This window comes from Phocoena sinus, chromosome X (genome assembly GCF_008692025.1).
Source record: "Phocoena sinus isolate mPhoSin1 chromosome X, mPhoSin1.pri, whole genome shotgun sequence".
NCBI classification, from domain to species: Eukaryota; Metazoa; Chordata; class Mammalia; order Artiodactyla; family Phocoenidae; genus Phocoena; species Phocoena sinus.
This window is the reverse complement of record NC_045784.1, coordinates 6037105-6064044: the sequence shown is the minus strand read 5'-3', so window position 1 is coordinate 6064044 and position 26940 is coordinate 6037105. Positions and strand designations below refer to the sequence as shown.

The window sequence follows — 26940 nt, the reverse complement described above, 5'->3', positions numbered from 1 at the left end:
TGTGGGGTATCTTTGTCTTTGGATGTGGGGTATCTTTTTTGGTGAGTTCCAGTGTCTTCCTGTCGATGATTATTCAGCAGTTTGTTGTGTTTCTGTTGCTCTTGCAAGAGGGAGGGAGTACTTGTCCTTTTACTCCACCATCTTGAACCAATCTCTATTACTGAACATTTTTTTTTTTGGAATATTACTGAACATTTAAAAAATATAAATTTAATATACAGTTATCATCTGAGCAAGTGATGTTGTGAATGTATCTGTCTAGATTAAGTAAAAAAAAAATTGATAGCTACATTCCAAATGATGATCAATGTGATTAGCTGGCTCAGACTTTTTTTTTTTTTAAGTTTCTCTGAAATGTGAAGTTTTTCTTCATTGGGCTTGAAGCAGTAGCCTAGGAGGAAATGATTTCAAACAGTTGATCGGCCTGAAACTTGAAAGGCTAAACCACTTGCTAAAATACTAACCTTGATTACTGTTTTTGTTTGTTTGTTTTTGTAGTTTGACGCAGTATGTGTTCACGGCCCTTAAGAGTTGCAGTTGTTTGCTTGTGGTATTACTTCTACTCCCTTCACACGTGGAAGCGAGTTTTACGACTACCTTTTTTTAGCAGTACTTTATTATTATTATTACTTGGAGAAATAGAAAGTGTTTTCTTCTTGTTCAAAGTGTGAGAGAAATGGCTGTCATTTTTTTCCTCTTTGGCTTTTGTTGAAATCATTTTACCTGGCCAGTAGCACCGTAAAGAAATAGAGCTTTGCAAAATTTATCCTGCCAAGATTTACATAAATGTTTACATCTAGGCTGTGCTTGTCAGGTAGTTTTCACAGAGGATTACTAAAGGAAAATGTTGGCTGTCATTAGTAGCATTTTGAGACGTATCTTTAGCTGCTCCTGATTAGTGGTGACTAGAAATGAGGCAAGCATGCAATTAAAATAGAACTTTAAATGAATTGTATATACCAATGCTAGACTTGACAGATGGAGATTCTGGATTAACAAGAAGACAAGTGCATTATGTATTGCTTTTGTTAGCATTTCAGAAGTATGCCCACTTTTGTAAATGATATCTAGTTTTTATAAGGCATTTATTCCACAAGTTGTCAGGAATATGGTTATTTGGAATCATGGACATCACAAAGGATTGACTTTTTTTTTTTTTTTTTTTTTTTTTTTACGCGGGCCTCTCACTGCTGTGGCCTCTCCCGTTGCGGAGCACAGGCTCCCGACGTGCAGGCCCAGCGGCCATGGCTCACGGGCCCAGCCGCTCCGTGGCATGTGGGATCTTCCCAGACCGGGACACAAACCCACGTCCTCTGCATCGGCAGGCGGACTCCCAACCACTGCGCCACCAGGGAAGCCCAGGATTGACTTTTTTAATGCACTCATTCGTGTCTCTAGTTATGAAAATGCAACTGTATACGTGTAATATCTTGTTTTCATAATTTACATTTTCAGGCAATGACAGAAAGCAAGAATCACATAATTATTCTGAGACATTTTCAGCCACATTGCACTGAACAGTTTTTATATGGAATAAATGCTTGTTGGATGTTTCCCAAGTGAAATGACAGATACTTAACTTGTAAGTAGCTGAGCCTCTGTCCGTGAAAAATCCCCAGGTCTTGTGGTGTGGTCCTGCTCCATTGTAGGCCACTTCTTCAAATGAAAAAATTGCAAGGTATTTTAAAGAGTGCCACTTATTCATATCAAGTAGTCTTGAGAAGGAGTTAGGTCTAAGCATATTTATTAAATGACCAGTAAAGTTTTTAGGCTAGGAGCCAATGTCTTGCAACAAATAAGGATAACTCTGTGGGGTAAGGCACTGGATGTCCCTTTAGGAAACATAACTCACTCTTTAGGGAGCTCTTGAACTATGTAAGGTAGACAAGTTTTAAACTATTTCATTGCTATTAGAAAAATGGTATTCTTTTAGAATTGTTATATTGGTGAAAAACTGTGCATTTGTTTTAGAACATGCTTGGAAGAGGTGAACACTAACAGACTTGGGACAAGCTTATATAGGTCTTGGAAAAGCATCATTGACGAGCTCAAGTTTTTTTCATTAAAATAACTAAAAATGAATTGTTCATATGCACCATTAAAGGATATAAAATCTAGAATATTCTCACAAGCAGTAGACTGATTCTTAAATGATACCTACATGAACCAAGAAAGAGCCGTTACAGACTCTGTTTTCATCAAATTCGACAGTTCTTTTTTCCCCCCAGCTTTATTGAGATATAAGTGACATATATAACGTTGTGTAAGTGTAAAGTGTACCGTGTGATGGTTTGATACACATATATATTGGGAAATGTTTCCCACAGTAAGGCAGTTCTTTTTAAAGTTTAGTGTAAGCACCAGGATTTTCAGGGGAACTTGCTAGACTCTGTACACCTAGTGCCCTTCCCATGAACTCCAAGGTGATGCTTATATTACTGGTCACTTATCGCACTTTGAGAGCAGTGCTGTGACAGACTGACGGTTGATACAGTCAGTAGTTTGTTTTCATATATGCTTTTTTGATTGAAAAAAAATAGCAATGGACATTTGCAAAGTAAATTTCACCACAGAGTCTTCCAGTTCATCTTTAAACTGTGTATTTATTTGACAACAGGGAGGTTACTAGAAAGTAAAGTGAAAATATAGTACAGGTGTGTGTTCTGAATTCTACATTATATATGTCTGAAATTTAACTGAGAATTTTGATATCAACTGGAAAATTTATCAGTAGTCGAAGTCAGATACATAGAATAACCATGAGCGTCTGGGAACCAGGGTGTGCCAATATTTAGATAACTGTCATTTAACCCTACGAGATGATTAATTTGTACTAATTAAAATTTGCATTAGAATATAATTTGGAGAATCAAATATCCATTCATGCGAATGTAAGATTTTCATTTCAGTCATGAGGCCTGGCTGTTATGTCTTGTTTATTACAATGTATCATATGGATAGTATATATAGTACTATATTTTAAGTGTTATAATTGTACGTTATATATAGTAGTATGTGTATAAAACCTACATTTGCATGTATCTATACTTTGTTCATTCAATAATATTAATTATTACAGTTGTTACTGAACAGTGGATCCCGGCTATTATCTTTGATTTATTAAATCATATGTGTAAATTATATATATGTATTCAAACGGTATTCTGAAGCTCTTACGGCAGAGTCTCATATTCAGGTTTACTCCATACATTTTTTTTTTTTTTTTTTTTTTTTGCGTTACGCGGGCCTCTCAATGTCGTGGCCTCTCCCGTTGCGGAGCACAGGCTCCGGACGCGCAGGCTCAGCGGCCATGGCTCACGGGCCCAGCCGCTCCGTGGCATGTGGGATCTTCCCGGACCGGGGCACGAACCCGTGTCCCCTGCATCGGCAGGCGAACTCTCAACCACTGCGCCACCAGGGAAGCCCTCCATACATTTTAATAGAGTAATTAAACTGCGTAAATGGGAATGCTGCTGGATTCACTGAGATAAACACATAAGTTAACAATAATGGCTGTGATATATATAAACATATATATATATACCTATACATATATTTAATGCAATACTTCAGTCACCTACAGAAGAATATTCAAAACACAGCCCTCCGTTGTCAGTTTAAAAGCAAGTTATCGTTAAGGTTGATGAGGAAAAAATTCATCTGTAACAACAACCTTTAGAAACGATTTTTTACTGAATAAAAGTAAGTATCCAAAGTGCTGAGGCTGACAGTGAACACACCTGCTTCTCCTGCTTGTCGCCTCCAGACTCTGCAGCTTTCCTTTCTCGATTGTGTGGAAACGTATGTCTTTCTGTCCCTGCTCGGTCATGACGCCCTTGGCTCGGATTCCTATGATACACACAGTTACGATGAGCTGCTGATGGATTGGATTTCCTAAGGTCACTAGGAAAAGTAGGCCCTGAGAAGTCAGGAGTGTGCACGGGCGGGTTCTTTCCTTTTGGGCTTTGTTTCTTTCCCGTGTTTACTGATTGGTTTTCACTGTTCATCTCTCCTAGTGCCTGGAGCCCTGCAAGGTGTCCTGGGACCTGCGGAAGCAGCAGTGCCAGAGCTTCTGTGAGGTAAGAGGCCCCATACACAGCCACGGACACTCGGGACGCAATTGCAGGCTGACCACGTGCCAGTGGGTCCTTGGCATGGGAGGGCATCACGTTCTGGGGCTGGGGAAGTTCACTTTCCTTCAGGTGTGTGTGTGTGTGCACGTGTGTGTAAATTCACCTTAAAAAAACTCTCGAGACTTCTTAAAACCTAGCCACCCACTGCTTCCATTATTAGTTAATCAGACAGTAAAACTTTTTTTAGCACCAGTGAAGAAGGGCTCAAGCTGTTGCCCTCCCCCCACCTCACGTTATGGCTCTTCCGTGGGTGATTCTCGGCATGATAATTCTCAAGCTTTTGGAGGAAGCCACCCTTTTATTAGTGGTGGGGTTTCTCCGAGATTTTCACCTGGCTGTTCACCCTCTGGGCAGCCCATACTCTGGGCTGAGGCTTGCCCACGTTTTCCCGTATGCAAGGCACCTTACTTTCCCCGTGCTCTCAGGTAGATGATGGAGCGTTGCTGTCCCAGACAACCACTATATAAAATCATCAGTTGTGCTGAAGAGGGGGAGGGCTGCTTTGCCGCACTGTCTCTTCCAGGGCAAACCAGGGACCCAGAGACCTGCCGTGAAGCAGCCAGGCTGACGGCACGGTGGCCGCTCAGAGTAAGAGCGGTCGGAAAGCCCGCGAGGGCCGTGAGCACGAGAGTTGGAAGAGTCCACTCTGGGGACCAAAGCAACACCGTGGAGGGTGGTGGCGAGGGAATGCCAGAAGACATGCCCGTGCGGCATCAGAGGGAAACGACGCTGCAGGGCTTCTTTGAGTGGATTGGGGGGCTGGTAGGGCACTTCCGAGCTTCTCCAAACAGACACAGTGGTCTGGTCCCACCCCCGTGTGGGAGCTGCCAAGGTGGTCCTGTTGCCTGCGTTTCACCTTGGAGGGCGCACAGATTCCGTTCTGCAAACATGCCTGTGGGCCTGGGGTCATAACAGCGCCATCAGTTTTTTGTTTGTTTTTAATTAATTTATTTATTTTTGGCCGTGCTGAGTCTTCGTTGCTGTGCGTGGGCTTTCTCTAGTTGCGGCGAGTGGGGGCTGCTCTTCGTTGCGGTGCACGGGCTTCTCACTGCCGTGGCTCCTCTTGTGGTGAAGCACGGGCTCTAGGTGCGTGGGCTTCAGTAGTTGTGGCACATGGGCTCAGTAGTTGTGGCTCGTGGGCTCAGTAGTTGTGGCGCACGGGCTTAGGTGCTCCATAGCATGTGGGATCCTCCCGGACCAGGGCTCGAACCTGTGTCCCCTGCATTGGCAGGCAGATTCTTAACTACTGAGCCACCAAGGAAGCCCCAGCTCCATCAATTTTAAGGTGCGTGAAATACAGCCTCAGTCCTGATACCGTCTGACCTTCCCGACAAGCATGGAGATAAGCAGGGCACCCTGTAAGTCCACAGAGCTGTGTGTGGAAGCGTGGAGGCCTGGGAAGCTGGAAATTATCAAGTCACATGGCTCACCCACTGCAGGTGGCAAGACTGCCTCTCAGCTCCATCTCTGACCCCCTCCCCATGTCCATGTGCTGCTGTGGCTAGATTCCCCTTGGACGGTTACAGGGGCTCACTGTGTTACAGGGTTATTTTAGAAAAGTGTTTAGTGTTGTTTTGGAAAGCTAGAATGGAAGTGTTTCTCAACTGCTAACGTAATCAATACGTGATCTTCCTAATCTCAGTTTTATTTTGCTCCAAAAGTTTCTACTCAGCGTTTTGTGACTGGCTGGAACATGGGTGATTTGCAAACTTACGTAATGACATCTGTTGCCGGAAGTACCTGGGGGCTGAGGATTTTACCGTAAGTGAAGTCTTCGGAAGCATTTTGTAGTAGAGTGAACTTTAGAATGCTTCCGATAATACATAGGACTGGCAGGTATTTGAAGTTACATAGCCAATTGCTCTGCTACTGACACACACAGCTAAGCTAATGATTTAGTGTCAAATCGGATAGAAGAGCTCTCCTATGTCTTTTTGTATCTCGTCCTTTTCTGGACGTTGGAGATGACGCAGAGGAGCATAAGTCATGGCTTCTGCCCTCCCTCAAGGGAGCTGACATATTACACTTCAGGTTTTCCAGAATATCTTCAGGCTTCTTTAGGGATCCGATCCAAACTTTCCCAGGAAACATGCTTACCTGCCATTCACATGAATGTTTCTTTATATTACATACCTCTTCCTGCATAAAAAATGACCCCCAAACTTAGTGGCTGAACACAGCACACAGTTTCTTTGGGTCAGGAGTTTGGGCACAGCTCAGCTGCATTCTCTGCCCAGCGTCTGTCAAGTCTGTAATCAAGGTGTTGGCTGGGCTGCATTCTCATCTGGGGGCTCGACTGTAGGAGAATCTGCTTCTAAGCTCTTTGCAATTGTCAGCAGAATTCACTTCCTTGCAGTTGTAGGACTGCGGTCCTGTTTCCTTGGTGACTCTTGGCTGGAGTGCACTCTTAGCTCCTAGAAGTTGCCTGTGGTCCCTCCCCATGTGGCCCCCTTCATTGGCAGGTCACAAAACAGCTATGTACTTCTTTAAGGCCAGAATCCTGGTTTCCAGTCTGCTGAGACGGAATTTTATATAACACAACATAATCTCAGGAGTGACAGTTCTTCACCTTGGCCATATTCTATTGGTTAGAAGCAGACACACACACACGGAGGTGATTACACCAGCGCAGGTCATGACTTGGTGGGGCTCATTCTAGGCTGTGGAGGGATTCAGGTCTCTTGAGACATAGAACAGAGAGGTTTGATCAGAAATGGAAACAAACAAGCAATAAACAAAACTGATGAATCTGTGCAAAGACAAGGACAGTAAGGCCATCCCTGTGTCTCCTACATTCTATAATGTGCACTCCTACATTATTTTGTATTCTGTTCTGTACACAGACTGTACATATATATGCTGCTGTAGAATCTAGAGGAACAAGATGTGCCCTGCTCTTCGCTTGGTAAACACATTATCCCTTAATATCACTGACTCTGTGTTGATAGTTTTACATCTGATCCCTGAGAAGGGAGATATAATTGAAACCGTTCTCCCTGAAATTCCAGATGTGATAGTGGGCTTCTGTAATTGCCGTTCTCTCTGAAATAACCGTGAGGACATCTGAACCACATCGGTTTATTAAAATGGGACTCGTGTGTACAAATTGTGATCTGCTGTTGGCAGAAAGGTTAATTGGAACTTGAAAGGTGGGGAAAACAGAGGCCGGTTAATGTGAGGGACTTTGTGGAGAGACCTCAGCCCGCTGGTCCAATAACTCAAAGCCTTAATGTGCAGTTTTAGCTGCTTCGATTGTTCTTATCTCTCTCTGCGTTTTTTTGCTTCTGTTTTATTTTGCAGTAAATGTCTGACTATTATGCTTAAACAGACTGAATCCTGAAAGGACTTGTCCCTGTTTCAGTATTTTTAAGGCTAGTCACTCATTGAGACAGACCCGTCCATGCCCCTGGTTACCACATTATGTATTAAGAATGCGTACAAGTTCCATATTGTCAGGAAGCTAAGCTTTCCCTCGGTAAGAGTTCGGACCCAGAAGGACTTCAACAGAAACAACTAGACTGTTAGATATCTTTGGCCCAATGTGTAGATTTGCAAGATGGTCTGAGCTTTGTCTTCTAAGGCATGAGCTTGCAAACCACACCCCACACAGCAAACCTGGTCTGCCTCTTGTTTTTGTAAGTAAAGTTTTATTGGAACTTGGCCAAACCAGTTTTTTTTTTTTTTTTAATATATCATGTATGGCTGCTTCTGTGTTACAACAGCAGAGTTGGGCAGTTGTGATATATCATATGGTCCACAAAGTGGAACCTTTACAGGAAGTCTGGCCCTTTACAGAAAGCGTGTTCCAACTCCGTCTCTAAGAAGAAGAACCACGGTCATAATGATATCACACAACCTCCCTAACCATTCAGACTGTCATGATTTCTTAGCCTGTATTACCAACACCAATTTCTACACATAAAGTATTTTCTTGGTAATTTTAGTCATGAAGTTCCGCTGTGTGGAAAAGATTTTCAGGGGCATGTTAATAATAACATACCTAGGATCCATTCATGGCCTCCTCATGTGCTGATCTCTGTAACTTCTCATATGACTGTCTGTACAGTTCTAATTTTGCTACTTTTTCAGGCTGATGGCAGAGTTAACAATGTTATTTTTTTTAAATGACATAGTTAAGTATATTAGAACAGGAATCTTTTTTTTTTAATTTTTCACATTTATTAACTCATCATAGGGGTTCACTCCAGAATATGTTTTCTGCTTCTGCATAACGTATGACCTCTGACAGAAGTCACCATCAGCATTCATTGGGAATGTCTCCAGTATGAATCTTTGGGGGCAAATTAAGATAAACATCTTGTCTCAAGAACCCTTTGGGATCCTGATGTAGCTTACAGAAAAAAGAGGCAGTTCTGGTACAGAGTATTAGGACACTCTGTTCACCTTTTAATGTTTGGGGTAAATGACAGCCCAAGGCTATGGATGTCTCTCAAGCCTAGATCTGAATCATAAGGGATGATTTCTCATGTGTCCTTTTATGAAACATGTTATTTTCCGTGATAGAGACATAGATAGATGGTACTTCATTGCTTTAGTTTATTAACTAGCCATTAGCCCCTTCCTCTTACTTTTATAAAACCTTAAGAAACATGATAAGCTATTACAGTTTTTCATACTAGTCATAAAGTGCATGTTTTCCCATGTTTAAATGTATTTTTCTTACAACTGATGTAATCTTGAATTATAAATGAACATGTCCTTTTCCCTTGTTAACGGTATATAAAATAGTCACGTGTGTTACAGCTGTTGTTGTCTTAGTTTCGTTCTTTTTTTTTTTTTTTTGCGGTACGCAGGCCTCTCACTGTTGTGGCCTCTCCAGTTGCGGAGCACAGGCTCCGGACACGCAGGCTCAGCGGCCATGGCTCACGGGCCCAGCCGCTCCGTGGCATGTGGGATCCTCCCGGACCGGGGCACGAACCTGTGTCCCTTGCATCGGCAGGCAGACTCTCAACCACTGTGCCACCAGGGAAGCCCTCGTTCTTTTTTTAAAAGAGAAATTTATTTATTTATTTATTTTTGTCTGCGTTGGGTCTTCGTTGCTGTGCGTGGGCTTTCTCTAGTTGCGGCGAGCGGGGGCTACTGTTTGTTGCAGTGCGCGGGCTTCTCATTGCGGTGGCTTCTCTTGTTGTGGAGCACGGGCTCTAGGCGCATGGGCTTCAGTAATTGTGGCTCGCAGGCTCTAGAGCGCAGGCTCAGTAGTTGTGGCACACGGGCTTAGTTGCTCCGCGGCAGGTGGAATCTTCCCAGACCAGGGCTCGAACCTGTGTCCCCTGCACTGGCAGGCGGATTCTTAACCACTGTGCCATCAGAGAAGGCCCCTGTTGTCTTAGTTTTGATGACACCTGATACATCTTCGTTTATGCATGGGCTTCTTGCTGAGGAAACACCTCCCATCTTTAATTCTGATGTGTTTGACTTCATAATATCCCTACCCTAGTAGGATGTCAGCTGAGATGTCAACCTTGGCCGTATGAAATGTGCACTAAGGGTCGTGGAAAGCTGAGACCTCACCTGCGTCAGGGGTCAGTCAGTGAGAGAAGCATCCATTGTTGATACTGAGCTTGTCATTCGATCAGCCTGGATTCTCATCGATCCAGTCCTGGTCAGGATGAAATTAGGAATGAAAAAGGGGTTTTCACTCTGCCACAGATGGCATTATTGATTCATTTCTTTGTGTTTTTTGATTTTCAAAATATTTTCCCATATTACTCCATTTGATTTCATAGCAATTCTTAGAAGTTAGGTCTGAATTTTACTAGGCGAACTTTATGGGCAGTGAAATCAGCGCACAAGGAGAAAATGTTTTATTGGCCCAAGATGACATGGTTCAGAGGCAGAGGAGTAAGATCTAAAATCGAGCGGGTGTGCCTTCTAGTTAACGTTTCTTTCCCACTGTCCTCCATCCCAGACACCTCTGTCTACCCCTGCTCCATGAATGAGCCTATCTCTTTTATAAAATTGTGGGTCCAACCATTTGTGTGTGAACAGGCTTACTCTCAAATGAGAGGGAAGCTTTGATGATGCAGAATCATAGTTAGTTAAAGGTACTTCAAGGAATTGAAGGAGGAACACGGCTCCTTACTACTTACTGCAGGGTCTCTTTGGCCGTGGGACGTTCCAACGTGACTGGAAAGACACCTCGAAACTAAGGTGTCAGATGTGTCACACTGCTCTTCTTGCTGTCAAAACTTGTCCTGCCTCCGCTGCTCCACAGCCCAGTGTTATGTCTTCACATCTCGGGTATTAAGTAAACGCATCGCTTCAGGAACTCAGGCAGAGCCATCACCTGTCTGGGAATGTCTCGGCAAGAGTTAAAGGTACTGAAAGAAGCTGATGAGAGCTAAACAGGAAAAGGATGTCATCTGCCCCAGGTGTTTGCATGCCGGGGGAAGGACGAGCACGTAGAATTTAACACAAGTCTTTTGCTTTAGTGTACCAGAACGACAGCTGACCCGATTACAATATCCTTGTGAAGGGACAAGTGGAGATGGACCTTGGTGCTGTTTTTTGAACGTAGTCATATCTTTTCTTTCCTGGGGGTTGGGGATATACCAGAACGTAATAAAATAAAGCTGGCTTTGGGTGCCACACCATGGGATTCATGATACAGTCACCTCTAGTCTTTTGAAAAGTCAACTAGTGAATCGTTCGGAGTCCATTAAATGAAGGTCCAGTATACAAGAGGGACTCCATTTTTATTAAAAAGGTTTGCTCTGTTGGAATATTTTCCCTGAGAAAGTTATAGTACGGCTCCTGAGTCCTCCCTTTAGGGGAGTTCATATTTCGGGGGGGGGGGGCAGCACCAGGATGGCTCTTGAGGTGTATGACTGGTGCGTAAGAAGCACAGGTTCTTCTTACTTGTACAGGATGAGTGCTTGAGCAGAAGAGAGATGTTGGTGGGTTAGTCCAGGGTGGCAGTGGCGGAGGTGGGCAGAAGTGGGCAGCACATATTCTGGAGGTAGAGCTGACAGAATCTGATAACAGGTTGCATGGGACGAATTGGGGGAATGAAGCGTTGATGGTAATGGCGGGGTCTTTGTCATGAACAGCTCGGGGAGGGAGCTGGCATGACCTTGAGCGGATACCGACATGGGGGGTATGTGAGAGGCACAGGTTGTGGGGCGGGGGGGGGGGAGAAAGGATGGCCAGAGGCTTGGTGTTGAGCCTGCTGTGTCTGAGACGTAAATTAGACCTGCACTTGAGATGTGTCATGGGCACATAGATACATGAGTCTGGAGTTGAGAGATCAGGCTGGACATACAAATGTCATGGTGGATAGATGGTATTTAAAGTCACGAAGCTGGATGAAGTGGAAGAAGGACAAGAGCTTCATGGGTTATGTCCTAAATCAGTCCTGCTGGTGGACTAAGGGGGGGCTGTTAAGATGGGAGAAGGTCCACGCGAGGGTGGAGTTCTAAAGGACACATGGCAACAGCTTTTCAAGAAGGAAGAGGTGATCAGTTGCACCTGCAGGACCGTGGAGGTCTGAAAATTGGTCACAGGATACCGTGATGCACAGGTCGCGGTCGACCTTAACAAGAGCAGAGTTAGCGGGTGGCTGCAGAGAAAGCCTGATTGACGTGTTCCAGAGGAATGGTAGGGAGAGACGGAGAGACAAGGGGGTATGAGAACATTTCAGAGAGCACGGATTGCTGTGGAAGGTTGTGGGTGAAGGGCTGAGCAGGGTAACCCCACATTATATCACGTTTGGGGTGAAGAAATCATCCCGTAGTCTAAGCAGATGGGAACTGTCCTGAAGAGAGAGGGTGTATGATGCTGGAGGAGAGGGGAGAACTGCAGAAGCACGTGACCTGAAGCGGCAGTGGCGTCCACTGCACCATGTGAGGAAGGTTGGACGTGGGAGTAAAGGACCGTGCCTCCTTGTCGCGGGACGAGGTAGCGATTGAGAGCACACGGGCCAGCTTCCGGTGTATAGGCGGGTGTGAAAGGGGATTCGTGGAAGTGTCCCTCTCAACGCTTCACTTTTCTCCGTGAAATGGGGTGGTTAGCTGAGAGTGATGGAGCCTGGGGTGACCAGCACGTAGCATATTTTCCCAAAAGCGTTAGCTTTTATCACTGTAATGAATAAACTTTTATTTTTTACAAAGGATAAACATTTACCTTTTATATTTTTATAGTCAAGAAAAGTATTAATGATATAGTCTGGATTGTGGTCCTTGGTCAAGGTGCAGATTTGGTCCAAGTTTCCTTTTCCACTTAGTGAGGGTGGGAGTAATGGAATCGAATCGTTTCAAGGAATGCTGAAGATTTTTATAATTGTTATGAGATCCCCTGTACCATCATCTTATAAAGGAAGCTGTCCTTATTAGATCAGATTTCACAGTCCTGGAAAATGAGGATATCAAGAATATTGAATGACGTTTTATGGTCGTTCAGTAAATTATCCACTGGGTGGAACGTGTTCTCCATGGAATGCAGCCTTTTTTTTTCTTTTCATTTTTTTAAACAGTGAGGCTCAATTTTCATTGAATTTTTATGTGTTGCTGGGGAGTATACCATGAGACTCTATTGAGGAGAATTGATGAGTTTTGAAAATTTATAAGAGGCTGAGACTGGAGGCTCTTTTGAATGATTTAAAGACCTATCCTGTCTCAAAAGAGGGACTAGCCAGGTAGCTACACAAGGAGTCAGGGGAATATCATAGAAATTACAAAAGCATCTAATTTAAGTAAAAAATCAAAGATGCATGTAAAGCACTTAAACAGTGTCTGAACATAACAGACATTGGATAAATAGTAGCTCTTTTTATTATGATGGCGGAGGGCCAGGTCGCCACTTTGGAATTCTATGACGGGTCAGTAGAAGACAGCCTTAAAAGGTCCCACTCGAATAGTAAATGTACGGGAGGAAATGTACAACAGATGCACACAACTCTGTCCACAAGTTGAAGTTCCTTCCTAAGACCACCTGGGTGGGAAAGAGGAGAGACAAGTGGCTGGGTCAAGGGCTTTGATTTTGGGGAAATGGTTTTTGTGTTTTTACCTTGAGAAGACTTTGAATACATTTATAAGCCGAGGGGAAATGACCGTCATCGGGAGTGTGAAGTGGGAGATTCGTTGGGGGAAAAGCCCAGATTTCTGGAGTCAGAAACTAGGCTTGAATCAAGTTTCAGTGCAGAGATGGAGAGACTCAGCTTCCGCAGATGCCAGCTGCAGCTCCCCGGGGCCAGAGCAGCGCTTCCCAGGCTTGGTCCTTCACACACATCACCTGGAGTCTTGCTGAAGTGCAGATTCTGTCATAGCAGGCATGGGCTCTCGGCGCGAGAGTCTCCGTTTCCTCAGCAGTTCAGATGCTGCTGGGTGAAGGACTAGTAAGTGTGTGGATGCCCCTTCTTTGATAGTGGGGTTCCCTATAAGCTCTCACTTTGAGGTGCCTACTGATGAAGTCTTGTGATTTCTTCTGTGGTATTCTATAGAGAGAAAATGTGCAATGGCGGATAATGATTGAAAATAAACAGATGGAAATGGTTTTTTAAAAGTGGAAGGGCTTCCCTGGTGGTGCAGTGCTTAGGCAGATCCCACATGCCGTGGAGCAACTAAGCCCACGAGCCACAGCTACTGAGTCCACGTGCCACAACTACTGAGTCCACGTGCCTAGAGCCCATGCTCCGCAACAGGAGAAGCCATGGCAGTGAGAAGCCCACGCACCGCAACGGAGAGTAGCCCCCGCTCGCTGCAACTAGAGAAAGCCTGAGCACAGCAACAAAGACCCAACGCAGCCATACATACATACATACATAAATAAAGAAATCAATCCCTCACACTTTTATCATTCAAAACGCAGAATTATAATTGTCGGTTTGTCTCTGTCCCCAGACGGAAGGTATTTCACTGGGTACAGAATTTCCAGTTAGCAATTTAAAAAAAATGAGTTGTTTAAAAATCTTTTCGTTTTCTTTTGTCTTGTATATTTTCTGAAAAATCTCCAACATTCTTTTTCTTTCAGCTGTTTATAAAGAATCTTTTTATATCTCTGTCTGCTTTTAAGTGTTTCTTTCTGTGTCTAGTTTTAATATGATTATGGATACCTTGATGGCGTGGCCTTTATGTGTCTTCTGTTGGGGGTCACTAAGTTTCTTCTAATGTGGGCTAATAATCAAATTTTAAACACATGGGCCAATTATTTTTCTGCCCCATCCTCTGTGTCCTGTCTTCTGGGGCCCTAAATATACATGACAGACTTTATTTGGTCTCCTGGGTCAGTCCGTCTCTGATCATGTTTTTTGCTCATTTTTCCCCCAGCGTCTGCTTCATTTTGATAGTTTTTGTCATTGTGTCTTCAGGTTCCCATCAAGTGATCTTTTCTTCTACAGTGTCTGACACTTTTTAAATCCTCTCTGGCATGGTTTTGTTCCTTCACTTTTACTTCTGGAAGTTCCATGCAGGTCCTTCCTGCATCTTCTGTTCCTCTCCTCCGTGTCGATGTTTTCTTCTACATTCCTGGGCATATAGAGCATATTTATAACAACCTTTTATCGATAAATGTCCTTTCCTGCTAATTACATCACCTGTGTTGTTTCTGGCTCTGTTTCTTTAGATTCTCTGTTTCCCTTTTGCTTGTGTGTCATAGTTTCCTGCTTCTTTGCATGCCTGATGATTTTTTTTTAAGTACTTTTTAAAAAATAATTAATTTTTGGCTGCCTTGGGTCTTCATTGCTATGCACAAGCTATCTCTAGTTGCGGCAAGCAGGGGCTACTCTTCGTTGCTGTGCGTGGGCTTCTCATTGTCGTGGCTTCTCTTATTGCGGACCACGGGCTCTAGGCACGTGGGCTTCAGTAATTGTGGCACGCGGTTTCAGTGGTTGTGGTGCATGGGCTTAGTTGCCCCGCGGCATGTGGGATCTTCCCAGACCAGGGATCGAATCCGTGTCCCCTGCCTTGGCAGGCGGATTCTTAACCACGGAGCCACCAGGGAAGTCCAGCATGCCTGATGATTTTTGACTGGATGTCAGATTTGCGTGTTCTGAATTTTGCTGTATTTTGTAAAAAGCGTTCGATCGTTCTGGCATGTAGTTACTTGAGATCAGTTTGCTTTTGTAGAGACTTGCTTTTAAACTTTCTGAGGGCAGATTCAGAGCAGCCTTTAGTCTAGGGCTGATTTGTCCCCATTACTATAGTGATATTTTTCTGAGGACCCTATCCGATGCCCTGTGTATTATGTATCCTTTCTGCTCTGACGGTTAGAATGTGAGGTAGTATCCTGCTTAGAACTCCAGGAATTGCTTGCTCTAGTGCTTTCTGTCTGTTCCTTCCCCGGTCTCGTGTGCTTTCACCTCATGCAAGTTCAAGAAACAGACTTAATGGACACAGGGAACAGACTTGTGGTTGCCAAGGGGGAGGGGGTTGGGAGAGGGGTAGGGTGGGAGTTTGGGGTTAGCAGATGTGAGCTTTTACATGTAGGATGGATAAACAACAAGGTCCTACTGTAGAGCACAGGGAACTCTGTTCAGTGTCCTGGGATAAACCATCATGGAAAAGAAGATGAAAAAAAAAAAAGAATGTTAAAAGAAAGCATTATTCAGCCCAAAACTTGAGGGAGGGGTCCCTCACAGCTCTCTGGGTTTCTCTTTGCCTAGTTCCATCCTTCCTGATTTTCTGCCCACAAGACCTACTCGTTTCAGCCTCCTCAAACTTTGATCTCTTTCTCCTCGACTCAGAAAAGCTGCAGGACGACCTTTGGGTCACCCCTCCTCGCCCTGTAGACTTGAACCTACCCCCAGCCGTGCATTACTGGCCATCTCCGGGCTCACCTCATTTGTGTGCTCTCTCAGGGCGTACAGCCCCGTGCTAGCTGTTGGCCATTGTCTGCTGTTACATACATTCTGTCCAGTTTTATGGTTGTTTCCAGAAGGTCAGTCCCCACATTCCTCCACAGGCGTACGTCGAGGGTTTTGGGCAAATAAACCAACTGAATTGAAGCTCTCCAGACTGTGCCCTGGCTACTCTGGTTTTGCACAGTTGGTTCTTTATGGCTGAAAAGACACTGACAGTCAGACGGTCCTCTTCACCCCTGCCTTTCTTCATTTAAGACGGCTGTCACATCTTCTGAGCGCCTTCTTTGACAACTTCGCGTGAGCTCGTGTCCCTCCTGTGTTTAGTAACTGATATGGTCGTTTACGTTTTAGCGCTCCTGAAAGGCAGGCAGAGTGGAAGCAGAGCCGTGACTGCCTTCTCCTTGTCCCTGTCGTATGGCACACCGCTGGACGCTGTCGAGGCGTGTTTTGAATATGCGCTCCCCGTTGTTCTCGCGGGATTTGTACATGTCTGTGACAGTGTGTATGACGTCGTGGTTTTGTTGTTTCAAAGTCTGTCTCCTACAGAGGATTCTGGACTTCTCCGGAGGGGGATGGAAGCTTATCTCCCTTTCACATTTGTGCTTTTCTGGCTAATTAATCAATATATTGCTCTAACCCAGGGTCTTTGAACTCCGACACTCTTGACATTTTTGGTTAAATACTTCTTTGCCATGAGGCTGTCCTGTGCACTGTGGGATCTGTAGCAGCATATCCCTGGGTTCTACCCACTCACCAGATGCCAGGAGCGCTCCCCTCCCAGTTGTAAGGACCAAAAAATGTCTCCAGGCCTTGCCTTTTCATACTCTCTGTGGGGCAAAAGTCACTTCTGCTGAGAACCCTTTTGCTAACCTATGGTATTTGTAATTTCCCTTGCACATTATAATGAGGAAATAACATTCTATTCACATTAGTTTCTAGTTCACTTTGCGATGGTACCGTCAGTCTAAAAGTATGCTATCCATATAGTAGTGTATAAACAAAGGAAGAGAAGTTTCAAGGAAGATTTCTGCGATCCTGCGATTTATAAGAAGAAATATATGCATTTGGTCTTCGACCCCCTTCTTGGCACAGAGGTCCTCGGGAATGTCCTAAGTGGTGAGAGCTCTCACAAGGTGTCTTTTGTTACTTTAATGAGGTGACCTTGGCAAAGCACCTGCTCACAGGGGGCTGGTTGCCAGTGGAGCAACCCTGTAGTTAGGGGTTGGAACTTTCCTCCCACCCTCTGACTTAAGGGGAGGGGGGAAGAGCTGGAGATTGACTTCAGTCCTCAGCGGCTGATGAGCTGCTCAGTCATGCCCGAGTAATGAGGCCTCCATCAAACCCCCAGAGGACCGGGTTCAGAGAGCTTCCTGGTTGGTGAACACGTGGAGATTTGGGAAGAGTATCTTGTGTCCTTTCCCCGTACCGTGCCCTATGCACGGCTTCCGTTTGGCCGTTCCCGCCTTACATCCTCTTGTAAGAAACTGGTAATACAGTAGGTAAAATGTTCCTCTGATTTCTCTAGCAAACTAATTGAACCTGAGTGGGGCTTGTCGGAACCTCCAATCTGTAGACCTTTGGTCAGAAGCACGGGCGACAGCCTGAACTTGGAACTGGCCTGTGCAGAGGCAGTAGGGGATGTCGTCCTGTAGGACTGAGCCCGTGACCTGTGGGGTCTGATGCCGTCTCCAGGAAGATAGTGTCACAATTGAGTTGAGTTGTGTAAACACCCAGCGAGGGTCTGAGGATTGCTTGGTGTGTGCGCGGGGAATGCCCCCGCCCCGGCTGACATTGGAATTGGGAGTACAGACCTTTTATAATTTCTAAGACTGTGAAAGTGTATCTCTTTTCTGAAGTATGATTTTGCTTGTAACTTGGATGGGACAGGATTTGCAAAATTCTCTGAGATGGAAACATGTTAGAAACTTAAAACTACAAATCAGAGTAAATATGTACATTTAACAACTTGACAGTTTATTCCTCCTCAAAAGAAATTTTTCATATGAGTATTTTAGGTAATCTATAATTAACCTCTTGTGTTTCTCATTGTTTTTTCGTTTTTGTTTTCGTAGAATTTCTAGAATGATGTTTTAAAACTGTAATACTTCTTTTCGGGGCTAGCACTGATTTCAGCATGATTATGTGGCAGAACCTGTGCCAAGTGTTTCATATACGTCAATGCTGAGGGTAATAGTACACAATAAGTATTATCGTTATTCCCCTTTTACATTTGGAGAAACCAGGACGTGCGGCACTGATGTTGTCACCACAGCATGCAGCTCCTACCTTACTGATGTAGTTGCCGTGCCGTGAATGGAGTACCCTGTATGTGCTTCTGCCCTCGTACTTGTCATTCTTCCCCTCTAGAATAGCCCTCTGCCCTTCCACACCACACTTACCCAGTTAACTCGTGCTAAGTGTTGACGACCTATCTTAAAAGCTTTCTCCTTGTCTAATCCTCTTTCGACCTCACGTGTGCGTACCTGCGTTACCGCCTGTGTCTACCTCTATTTGAATACAAATGAAACTGCTTAATGATGTCACCTGTCTGTTAGTAGAGACATAAGCTGTAAGCATAGTGCGTTGTCACTGTCCTGCTTTCCTTCTGTTCATCTGTAGCTTCCCAGTACCTAGAATGCCAGTTTGGCTTCTGAGTCAGTATATAAAGGCTTCGCGGGGCTAATGATTCATAGACATGCCTGGTAGCTCGTAGTAACAAAATGCAGGACGAAGGGGAGAGAGGGAGATGGTTGTCTATCAAGTGTCCTAACTGTCCCTGATTCTCTAGAAAATTTTGAAGTTTGGGAATTATTTTTGTGCCTGGCGATCTTCCAGAGATCTTCCAGCATGATTCCGGAGTGACGCTCCCAGTGGAGAATTTGACCGTTGATAACCTCATACAGTGTGTCACATTTGCCTTCAAAATAAATAGCAAAGCCAAGGAAGAGGAAGCCGAGATAAACATATGTAAAGATGACTCTAATTTAGCAAAAGCGACATGTACTCCTAGGAAAGTGACTGTTTTCAAATACGTGTTTCTGATTTTCTCCTAATTTTACAGTATTCATGGCCAAGGTCTACAGTTTGCCTGGGAACCAAATTGACTGTAATCACATTTAATAAATTAGGATGTGTAACTGAGTTTCCAAGCAAATTATAATTTCATTTCCAAGCATAAATTAGAAACATTTGAACTGAGAATGCTTTTTCCTATTTCATGCATACTCAGCATTTAGATGCCTTCCTTGAAAGATACAACTGGTAATTTGGGTTGTTTTTTTAAACAGTATAATGTCTTTACTTTTTATAGAAATTATATATGCCCATTGAAACATTTATATAACAAACTGCACAGGACACTAAAACTTAACCTTTACTCCAAAGTCTACCATCTGGAAATAGCCATGGTTACCTGTGCAGAGGAGTTATCATAGCAAACCTGTCGTTAGAAATTCCTGCTTAAAAGGTTGGCCCTTGGCTGGCTTCTGGAAACTTGGGCTGGGGGAGATTTTCCCACCAATCCCTAACTGAGAAGAGGGGCTTACTGTTCTAAACTATTTTTTTTTTTCTTCCCTGTATTTTATTTATTTATTTATTTTTTAACATCTTTATTGGAGTATAATTGCTTTACAATGGTGTGTTAGTTTCTGCTGTATAACAAAGTGAATCAGCTATACACACATATATATATATATATATATCTCCATATCCCCTCTCTCTTGTGTCTCCCTCCCACCCTCCCTATCCCACCCCTCTAGGTGGTCACAAAGCACCGAGCTGATCTCCCTGTGCTATGCGGCTGCTTCCCACTAGCTATCTATTTTACATTTGGTAGTGTATATATCTCCATGATACTCTCTCACTTGGTCTCAGCTTACCCTTCCCCCTCCCCATGTTCTCAAGTCCATTCTCTACATCTGCATCTTTATTCCTGTCCTGCCCCTAGGTTCTTCAGAAACATTTTTAAAAATATTTTCCATATATATGTGTTAGCCTGTGGTATTTGTTTTTCTCTTTCTGACTTACTTCACTCTGTATGACAGTCTCTAGGTGGACCTCACTAGAAATAACTCAATTTCGTTTCCTTTTATGGCTGAGTAATATTCCATTGTATATATGTGCCACATCTTCTTTATCCATTCATCTGTCTGTGGACACTTAGGTTGCTTCCATGTCCTGGCTATTGTAGATAGAGCTGCAGTGAACATTGTGGTACATGACTCTTTTTGAATTATGGTTTTCTCAGGGGATGTGCCCAGTAGTGGGATTGCTGGGTCATATGGAAGTTCTGTTTGTAGTTTTTTAAGGAACCTCCATACTGTTCTCCATAGTGGCTGTATCAATTCACATTCCCACCAACAGTGCAAGAGGGTTCCCTTTTGTCCACACCCTCTCCAGCAGTTACTGTTTGTAGATTTTTTGATGATGGCCATTCTGACCGGTGTGAGGTGATACCTCATTGTAGTTTTGATTTGCATTTCTCTAATGATTAATAATGTTGAGCATCCTTTCATGTGTTTGTTGGCAATCTGTATATCTTCTTTGGAGAAATGTCTGTTTAGGTCTTCTGCCCATTTTTGGATTGGGTTGTTTTGTGTTTTTTTGATATTGAGCTGCATGAGCTGCCTGTATATTTTGGAGATTAATCCTTTGTCAGTTGCTTCATTTGCAAATATTTTCTCCCATACTGAGGGTTGTCTTTTCGTGTTGTTTATGGTTTCCTTTGCTGTGTAAAAGCTTTTAAGTTTCATTAGGTCCCATTTGTTTATTTTTGTTTTTATTTCCATTACTCTAGGAGGTGGGTCAAAAAGGATCTTGCTGTGATTTATGTCATAGAGTGTTCTGCCTAAGTTTTCCTCTAAGAGTTGTATAGTGTCTGGCCTTATACTTAGGTCTTTAATCCATTTTGAGTTTATTTTTGTGTATGGTGTTAGGGAGTGTTTGAATTTCATTCTTTTACATGTAGCTGTCCAGTTTTCCCAGCACCGCTTATGGAAGAGGCTGTCTTTTCTCCATTGTATATTCTTGCCTCCTTTATCAAAGATAAGGTGACCATAAGTGTGTGGGTTTATCTCTTGGCTTTCTATCCTGTTGCATTGATGTATACTTCTGTTTTTGTGCCAGTACTATACTGTCTTGATTACTGTAGCTTTGTAGTATAGTCTGAAGTCCAGGAGCCTGATTCCTCCAGCTCTGTTTTTCTTTCTCAAGATTGCTTTGGCTATTCGAGGTCTTTTGTGTTTCCATACAAATTGTGAAATTTTTTGTTCTAGTTCTGTGAAAAAAATGCCATTTTTTGGATAGGGATTAGTTTGATAGGGATTAGTAGTTTGATAGGGATTGCATTGAATCTGTAGATTGCATTGGGTAGTATAGTCATTTTCACGATGTTGATTATTCTAATCCAAGAACATGGTATACCTCTCCGTCTGTTTGTATCATGTTTAATTTCTTTCATCAGTGTCTTATAGTTTTCTGCATACAGGTCTTCTTTTTTTTTTTCCACATCTTCATTGGAGTATAATTGCTTTACAATGGTGCGTTAGTTTCTGCTTTACAACAAAATGAATCAGTTATATATATACACATATATTCCCATATCTCTTCCCTCTTGCATCTCCCTCCCTCCCACCCTCCCTATCCCACCCCTCCAGGCGATCACAAAGCACTGAGCTGATCTCCCTGTGCTATGCGGCTTGCATACAGACCTTTTGTCTCCTTAGGTAGGTTTATTCCTAGGTATTTTATTCTTTTTTTTTGTAATGGTAAATGGGAGTGTTTCCTTAATTTCTCTTTCAGGTTTTTCATCATTAGTGTGTAGGAATGTAAGAGATTTCTGTGCATTAATTTTATATCCTGCTACTTTACAAAATTCATTGATTAGCTCCTAGTAGTTTTCTGGTAGCATCTTTAGGATTCTCTGTGTATAGTATCATGTCATCTGCAAACGGTGACAGTTTTACTTCTTCTTTTCCGATTTGGATTCCTTTTATTTCTTGTTCTTCTCTTCTGTGACCAAAACTACCAAAACCATGCTGAATAATAGTGGTGAGAGTGGGCAACCTTGTCTTGTTCCTGATCTTAGTGGAAATGGTTTCAGTTTTTCCCCTTTGAGAATGATGTTGGCTGTGGGTTTGTCATATATGGCCTTTATTATGTTGAGGTAAGTTCCCTCTATGCCTGCTTTCTGGAGAGCTTTTGTCCTAAATGGGTGTTGAATTCTGTCAAAAGCTTTTTCTGCATCTATTGAGACGATCGTATGGGTTTTCTCCTTCAATTTGTTCATATGCTGTGTCACACTGGTTGATTTGCATATATTGAAGAAGCCTTGCATTCCTGGGATAAACCCCACTTGATTATGTGTATGTGTATGATCCTTTTAATGTGTTGTTGGATTCTGTTTACTAGTATTTTGTTGAGGATTTTTGCATCTGTGTTCATCAGTGATATTGGTCTGTATCAAGAAAAAAAGGGAGAAGACTCAAATCAGTAGAATTAGAAATGAAGAAGGAGAAGGAACAACTGACGCTGCAGAAATACAAAGGATCATGACAGATTACTACAGGCAACGCTATGCCAATAAAATGGACAACCTGGAAGAAATGGACAAATTCTTCGAAAAGCACAACCTCCTGAGACTGAACCAGGAAGAAATAGAAAATATAAACAGGCGAATCACAAGTACTGAAATGGAAACTGTGATTAAAAATCTTCCAACAAACAAAAGCCCAGGACCAGATGGCTTCACAGGCAAATTCCATCAAACATTTAGAGAAGAGCTAACACCCATCCTTCTCAAACTCTTCCAAAATATAGCAGAGGGAGGAACACTCCCAAACTCATTCTGCAAGGCCACCATCACCCTGATACCAAAACCAGACAAAGATGTCACACAAAAAGAAAAGTACAGACCAATAGCACTGTTTCTAAACTGTTGACACCTGTTTCCTTCTGGGAGTCTGGGTTTTGGTACATGCTACGCAGGAGGTGCCTATGTGACCAGCCCCCCAGAAAAGCTCTGGGCTTCATGTCTCCCCTGGACTTCTCTGGTTGACAGCATTTCACACGTGTTGTTACAACTCATGGCTGGAGGAATTTAATGCATCCTGTGTGACTCCACTGGGAAAGTTTGCACCTGGTTTCCTCTGGACTTCTCCCCATAGGCCTTTCCCTTCTGCTCGTTTTGCTGCAGTACATCATAGCCCTGAATACGGGTGTCCTAAAATTAAGTTCAAGATTTCTTGCTCCATTCCTTCTAACCTACCGGTTTTTTAAGGCCTATTCTTTTAATTTTATTATATCATATTACCTTTTTAAACTGTAATTCCTACTTTTTTCAATTTTAGTTTTATATTTATGTGGATGACAAAATGATTAGTAATTCTTTTATGCTAATTTCTTTATTTTTGGCTTTCTAAATTAGATCATGTCTCAGTGTCTTTTAAAAGATACCATTTTCTTTGAGATTATTCATGACAGGCTCTGCCTACTGTTATACCTGATGTCCAGATGGGTTTGCACAAACTTTTTTCTCACATAATATATAAGTGTACGCTTTATATTTTTTTCAGGGGGTGCTGTGCTAGCCCATCTACTCTTTATTTCTGTCAACTTGTGGAACAGCTGAATTTTACCATTGCATAGTTTTGCAAGAAAGGCTCATGAGTGTTATATTCTCTGAATCTTTATGTCTTTGAGAATATTTGTCACATGTTTATTTGAATAACAACTTAGCTGATTTTATATATATATATATTCTTTAGTATTATATGGCCATTGCTGTATTGCCGTCACACCTTACATTTTATAGAGACAAATTAACCTGGGAGAAACCTTATTTTCTCCATCATAATGAACTTGCCTTTTCTACCTGGATGCCTGAAAAATTATAATTTTATCCTCAGAGTTCAGTAGTGCAAGCTATATCTCAGCGTTGCCCATTCTTATCAGTATTCGTGGAGTATAACTGCCCGTTTGATTTATATATATATATATATGATTTACATATATACAGGTATATAAGTGTGTGTGTTTGTGCACCCGCGTGCATTTTTCCCCTCTGCTCTAGTCCTGGATATTTCCGGAGTGCTAGAAGTCCCCAGGTTATCCTAGTAGGGAAGCAAGTTGAAAGCCATTGGCTTAGCCATCTTCTAATTTTACCCTGAGATACAGGGCAGCCCTTAGATAAACGTTGGCCCACACTCTTACTTGTTTGTGATTTTGGATAAATTACGACCTCCCCGAGCTTCTGTCTGCTCATTTGTGAAATGGAAATAATCCTGGCTGTAGGGCCTGGGGAGGAGTACGTGGGGTGAGCTAGGGAAGCAGCTGGTAGAGGTGACGGGTGGGAGACCCTCGGCAGCTGTTAGCGATGACCTACCACGGCTGGTTCCTCGGGTCGTCACTGGTGAGGGTGGCGGGGATGGTGGTGATGATGGTGGAGAGCTCACTTCAGGGGTCCACAGCCCTGAAGGTTGCTCGCCTGTGTGTTGGCTGGAGCCAGGAGACAGCCCCCAGGCCCTGGCTCTTCGCCAAGGCTGTGTATTGAGATTGGGTACATGTGCAGTTCTGGTGAATTGAACGAGACACCAGATGCAGAGTTTTCTCCGTATCTGAGGCTTCATATTTATAGGATTTCTAACGTATTAGTATATGTTACCGAATTTGATGTGTTTGTGTTCATCATCCCATGATTGCTGCACAAATTATGTTATTGCATCCAAGAACAGTTAGTTACTATTGTTAGTATTTCATTTCGTTTTTACCATTTGCCACAAGAAAGATCAGCTTAGTGTGTTGCCTAGGTGAGGCACTGAAAACACATTTGCGTTTTGGGCTAAGAGATAGGATGTAGGAGAGACTTATAAGAATTAATTAGTGTTGTGTAGAATGTTAGTTAAAATATGGGGGAGTTGCCCCTTAATGCAATGCACCCAAGGGCATTTTCCTTCACCTCTTTGCTTTTTTGAGCCCGTCCTTGGATGCATAATGACATCCTTTAGGCACTAACTACCCTAGAAAAATATGTGATCTTTGAAGACTATTCCGCTCTTATTTTTGTATATGGACAGGGCAGAAAAAAACAAAAAAACAAACAAAAATTAATCAGCATAGTAACTACGTTTTCTCCAAATTTTAAACTCGAGCCAGTGACCTGGCGAAATGGTTATTTGTGTGAAATTATTCATATGAATAGTTTTATAAAGGAATCGTAGTTACATAGTTTTACAATTCATAATTTGCCTTAACAGACTGGAAGCAGTTGTATAAACAAGAAATACAGCATTCGGTAGGTGCATCTGATGTTGCCATGCGTGTTTTCACTTCTGTGAAGTTGAGGGGCGTGACGCTTCTTGTGGTTTGGGTAACCCACACCTTTAAAATGTTCACATCCCTCCTGACGAGTCTGTGAGTGATTAACTTGTAATGACACAAGAAATATGACACGCTTAAAGGTCAGAAGTTTCTTTTCCTGCACCCAAATGATCTTTTGCTCACAGGATTTCCAACTGGTGATCAGGGGACCAATTTACACATTTCCTTTATGTCTAGAGTACTGATGTTCACACATCGTTTTCTATCACCTATGAGCATTTTTGTCCTTATTCCATTCAGTGGTAAATTCTCATTAAGCAATGGTTAAAGACATGGGGAGAGACCTTGTGCACAGATACCATATGTTCTCTAATTTATATTCAGACTATTAATATTTTTCAACCTAATCCAAGAGGATTATCTAAGATAATTGATAGAGAACATCAAAATTTGCCTTCAGTAGAGCTGAACAAATAGAAGAGTTAAGTAGAACGCCTCTGTGAGATTACTGTACCAAATTCACATATTTGTAAGATGATCTTCATTTAAGTTCAAGGGCTGAAGACTATTTCTTTCTTATAAATTCCAAGGGGGCCCAGTTCCCTCCCTGCAGATTTCAGTACTGGGCCTGGTGGGGGCATGTTGGAGACTTGTGGATGGTCACGCTGTAGGAGAAGCAAAGCCACCTCTCTGTCTTTGGCTCTTGTAACGTTATGATCAGAATAACAGAAGAATTTGGAAATGTTAAACAGGAAACGTGTAGCAGTGGGAAAAGAAAAGATACATCCATGAGTCCAGTCCTGCTGAGTAGCTGTCGGGAGCTAACTTGGTACAGCCCTGCCTAGTTCTCCGGGTACACAATCTAATATAATATTCATTATGTTGTCTGGAACACTGCAAGCTCAGGGACCAGTCTAGAAAGCTGCAGTGCAGAGAGGAACTTTCTTTGATTCCTGATTTGTTTCCATGGACCTCAAAATACCCACCCCCCCCAACAAAAAAAAATCACATTTTCCATAGCAAAAAGGAAAAGAATTGTACAGAACAACCCTACATCAACTGGAAGATCCAAGTTATTGTGCTAATTATGGTCGTTCTTCTTTTACACTCAGTAGGAACAAATGTTGCAGATCCCTCTCTGCCAGTGTTTTTGTTTATTTGTTTTTAATTCTGGCCCATTAGCTCGGTGAGTAAATCAGTAAGGGGAGGAGATAGCAGCTCCTGCTTTCCTGTCCCTCCCAGTTCAAGGGCGTGGCCGTTAGCATGAAGATGATTAGAGTCATATGAACAGACAGCCCTTACTTTGTTATCTGATTCCCAAGTTATACTCCGTTTTCACGTGTGAAGAAGTTTGCCGTGAGTTGATTTGATTATACATAGTGCAAACTAAGTCCCTGTGATTGCTAACTTAGCAAGCAGTAAACACTTGGCAGATTTAATAAAATAATGTCTACTTGCAAATCTCAGCCGGTGTGCCAGGGGCCGATGATTTTAGTAACTTAAGTATTTTCGTCAGTGCATGTAATATATACATTTTGTTGAAAGAGGAAAGCTGGCCAAAACTCTATAATTGTTCCAGATCCTTTCACATGCTTCTTTGATTCCTAACTTAGATTTGGACCTGAATTGAGAACTTCAAAAACCAATGAAGGGCTCCCTTGGTGGCGCAGTGGTTGA

The 26940-nt window shown here is 42.9% G+C and overlaps 1 protein-coding gene across 4 annotated transcripts in view; it reads left to right on the top strand.

Moving 5' to 3' along the window:
* The window catches only part of ANOS1 (anosmin 1), a 192237-nt gene that overhangs the window by 107443 nt on the left and 57854 nt on the right, over positions 1-26940 (top strand). For all 4 annotated transcript variants that reach the window (XM_032619052.1, XM_032619051.1, XM_032619050.1 and 1 more), the window contains exon 3: positions 4017-4079. In XM_032619052.1, the coding sequence (XP_032474943.1) occupies positions 4017-4079 (63 nt within the window). The remainder of the gene's footprint in view (positions 1-4016; positions 4080-26940) is intronic.